General features: G+C 41.9%; 1 protein-coding gene across 1 annotated transcript; it reads right to left on the bottom strand.

Moving 5' to 3' along the window:
• Window positions 1-312: 312 nt before the first annotated feature.
• LOC107046841 (pollen-specific leucine-rich repeat extensin-like protein 1) lies at window positions 313-2415 on the bottom strand. Its single transcript, XM_015269559.1, has 2 exons — window positions 1866-2415; window positions 313-431 (listed from the first exon to the last, which is right to left on the bottom strand). The coding sequence occupies exons 1-2, from the start codon at window positions 2413-2415 to the stop codon at window positions 313-315; spliced, it is 669 nt and encodes a 222-aa protein (XP_015125045.1).
• Between the last annotated feature and the right edge of the window lie 2069 nt (window positions 2416-4484).

The raw sequence follows: 4484 nt of genomic DNA, 5'->3' as shown, positions 1-4484 counted from the left end.
TTATTGATTGCTGATTTAAACTAAAATTGGGGACATTAATTAAAGAACATACGGATCAGTGGTGGAGGTTTCATTCTCTATCGCTCGGCTCTTGATACTTGATCGGCATCAACCTTCACATGCTGACGGTGATTTCTTTGCAATTTTCCCTCAGGTTGAGTCAGGTTAGGTCAGGTTAGGTCAAATTCAAAATTTTCAACCCCACAATGACAACTTAAACTTTTAACTTCCAAAATTTTTAGAACGAACTATTTTATTTCAAAATTGTCAACTCCAAAACTTATAACTCAAAAAGCTTCAACTTAGAAGTTTCTAGTTGGAAATTTCCAGCTTCAGAACCTCACACTCCAAGCTTTCAACATCAAAGTTTGGAATATCGTCATTTTTCACTTTGAAATTGACAATTGGAGAATTTACAACTCCAAAATATTCTGTTTTGAAATTTTCAACTTTAGAACTCCAAAATTCACAACTTCAGACATTTTCAAATCAAAATGATCGACTTCTAGCCTTTCGATTTTACAATTTCCATTCTAGAATTTCGAACTTCAAACTTCCAAAACCGAAGTTGGCAACTTCAAATTATGAATTTTTCAAACTTTCACACTCTCGACTCCGAAATTTTCCTCTTAAAAATTTCCAGATATAAAAATCGATAACGTAGAAATTTCCGAACGTTTACACCCGAACACTGCAAAATTTTACAAATTCGAAGTCTCCCAAAAACGAAACTTCAACGGGAGTTCCAAGAAGAGCAGGACTATGAAGAGGACCTTTAACTAGCCCGGATCGACGGGATTGACTTCAGGCGGGGTCTCTAGTTAAATTTCTTCCGCTCCCTAAATGATGCTGAAATGTATAAAAAGATTTATAAATAACCATTCAACCGAGGAAGGGAATCAGCAGTTACTACAATGAAAAATGACATCTTTCGACGTGTGCATATCATAATTCATGCTAGTTGTAAGTGCTACGAACGACCAGCAACCAACCTCAACGCCTCGGTTCATATCGTCTATTGGAATATCCATCTCTCCCCCTATTCCAAAATGCAGGATATCTCTCTCTCCCCCTANAGACACGAGACACGAGACACGAGACACGAGGCAGGGGCTTGAAATCCTTCGTACCACACAGATTGGCATCCACGAGTCACGATACACGAGACACAGGGCACGAGGCCCGAACCCGCGGATCTTTCCTAGCATACTAATTTCTATCCACGAGTCACGAATCACGAGGCACGAGACACTAGGTACGGGACATGAAGCTCGAGTCCGGGGATCCTTCATCGTGCACAAATTTCCATATACGAGATACGAGACACGAGGTACGAGGTACGAGCTCGGGATCCTTGGTACCACACAGATTTCTATCCACGAGTCACTAAACACGAGACCGAAAGTACGAGACACGAGTTGCATACACGAGACACGAGGTACGAGGCACGTAACCCGAGCTCGGGGATCCTTCGTACTATACAAATTTTCATTCAAGAGGCACGAGGCACGAGGCACTAGATACGAGGCACGGAGCACGATGCACGATGCCCGACCTCGGGGGCCCTTCGTACTATACAAATTTTCATCCGCGAGACACGAAACACGAGACACGAGGTATGAGGCCCGACCTCGGGGGCCCTTCGTACTATACAAATTTTCATCCGCGAGACACGAGGCACGAGGCCCGAGCTTGGAGATCCTTCGTACTATACAAATTTCCATCCACTAGACACGAGACACGAGCCACGACACACGAGACACGAGACACGAGACAAGATACACGAGACAAGATACACGAGACGCGAGACACGAGACACGGGGTACGAGGCACGAGACTCAAGCATACATAACGATACATCTTACCTTGATTCAAGTTTCTCTCTAGATTTTCCCCTGATGATCCAGAAATGTCATCATTTTTTAGAATGACCTGCTCTTCAGAAAGGGTCTGCCGTTGAGGAGCCATTTCTTCCTGACCTTGTTCAGAGATCTCTCGTTGAGGAACTTGTTTCTCAACTTCTTCAAGGATCTCTGGTTGGAGGACTTGTCCCTCAACTTCTACAGGGATCTCATGTTGAGGAACTTGCTCCTCTACAGATCTCTGAACAAGTGGAGGACTACGTTCCCCAGCTTGTTCGGGAGTTTTCGGCTCAGACCTCTTTAGCTCAGACCTCTGAGCTGGTCCAGAAGGCCTCGGGTTTTCATCTGAATCGGAATCTTCGTCAATAAGTTCCCCAGCTTGTTCGGGAGTTTTCAGCTCAGACCTCTTCGGCTCAGACCGCTGAACTGGTTCAGAAGGCCTCAGGTTTTCATCTGAATCGGAATCTTCGTCAATGATCACCAGTTCGGAAGATTTCGGTCCAGAAGGGCTTGGGGGTTGATCTGAATTGGAATCTTCGTCACTGATTGTCATTGGTTCAGAAAACTTTGGTTCCTGAACTAGTTTGGAAGATTTCGGGTTCTTGTTCTTTTCTCCACCATCAAAAACTCTACGTTTTGGACTGCGGTTCTTCTCGTCTGGTCTTTTCTCTTTACCGTTCTTTGATCGACTTTACACTGGTTCAGAAGGAATCGTATATTGATCTGAATTCGAATCTCCTTCAGTGTTCAGCGTCGATTTCTGAGCTGCTTTGGAAGGTTCTGGGTTCTTATTCGTGCGTTGACGTATCCCTGTCGTTGGTTCTTCATCAACACCTGCACGTTCTGAACCGTTATTCTGCTCGTCTGTTTTTTTTTCTTTGATATTCTTCGATCGACTCCTTGTACACAACTGTGTGACAATCCGTTTGTATTCCTTCTCATCCATTCGATCGTCCCTTTGGACCAGACTGTTGACTGCCCCTAGACATAGGGAGATCTAACTTATCTCATCTGAATTTTGCGTGGAGAGAGAATGACAGGAACGAGACGAGAAGGGTCGGCCGCGATAACGAGAGAAAATAAACCGAAATAAGACCGTTTGGTACTCGTGAGAGGTACTTTTTTTGGGACACCCTGTATATTTTTCCGAGTAGATATGATTCTAGAGATGAAATGAAGCGAGACGAGGTGACACAAGACGAGACAGTAGGATGTTTCAATTTTCCACTAGATGAGAAAAGAAATTTCTATTGTATTTTCATACGAGAAGAGACGAGAAGAGGGTTTCCTGTCTACAAGATCAGACGAAAAATAAAGTTTCTCATCTCGTTTTCACTCGTCTCGTCTGATGGCATCACTAGTCAATCAATCAGCTGTATCGTTCGTGAATGGATGGCCAATGATTAGATTTATTAGATGTGAACATTGGTATGAGAAGCGACCAGTCTGTCGATTCTATTTCCCAAGATATTTACGTATTTATCTCCATAACCCGCATCTGAACCAATCACATTTTTTTTCATCTTCTTTGTCGATTCCATTTTTTACCCTATCAAGATCATTTTTGGCTCAAAATGTGCGAAATGCTATCAATATCATCGAAGTATACATAATTTCATATCGACAGAGTGGTCCCTTTCAATGTTCAATACCATCTGGACTTACACCTCACAGCATTATACACCGACTTCGGAATCGCTTCTTTATTCTTCCCACCCTGTACCGTCATGTCCTTTAATTTTTCGCCAAGAAGAAACCGCATCAACAAACACACGAAATCACCGGGTCTATTCCCACTGTACTGGAGGGCATGCCTCAATAATCTTTTCTTCACAAACACTTCAGTATTTGGATAAATTTCAATCTATAAAAAAAGTTATACAATGTTGAGTTTTTATCAGTTTCATCTTCATTCTTCTAACATACTTCATGTCCACGTCTTCGGGCCGGAGGAAGCAAGTTATACTCCTTTTCATCATTGAGCAACTTGCGTTTGGATTTGGCCGTCTTTGGAATTTCTGGAATAGATCATGTTGATCATATATTGAAAAAATCAAAATGAAAAACTCCATGAAAACACCAACATTAAAAAAATTGATAAATCAGGAACACTTTGTTTGTTTCAAGGGAAATTTTAGGTTATGCATTGGACTGACATTCCCCCATTTCTCGTTTCAGTGGAACGATCTCGCTAGTCCTACTATATCTAGACTGTGCCAAGGTTCCTATATACCCAGGGGTGGGATCTTCAGAGCACTTGGACGGTCTATTCTATACTTTAAAAATTTGCCTGGAGAGGGCTACAAGTATCAGAAACCACATTGAAGTATTCTCCCTATCTACGGTTTTGCTACCGAATGGAAGCATTGAAATCGTTCAATTTTTCGATTCTCTAATTTTACCTGGAAATGATGTAGATTGGTCTGAAACGTAAAAATACAAAATTTGAGGACTATGTGTGTATGCACGGGTGGTCTAATCGGTCCACTTGATGGTCAACTTTTAGAAAATCGAAGAAATATACGGCTCAAATAATTTCGGAAAATCTGAAATTTTGTCAGATTATAGGTATCAATGAGTGGGAAAATTTTGGAGTGGGAAAATCTGAAGTGGAAAAATTTG

This window comes from Diachasma alloeum, unplaced genomic scaffold, assembly GCF_001412515.2.
Source record: "Diachasma alloeum isolate Michigan unplaced genomic scaffold, Dall2.0 Dall_scaffold_02325, whole genome shotgun sequence".
NCBI lineage: Eukaryota > Metazoa > Arthropoda > Insecta > Hymenoptera > Braconidae > Diachasma > Diachasma alloeum.
Note: the sequence above shows the minus strand (reverse complement) of the source record. Positions and strands in the feature narration are given on the sequence as shown.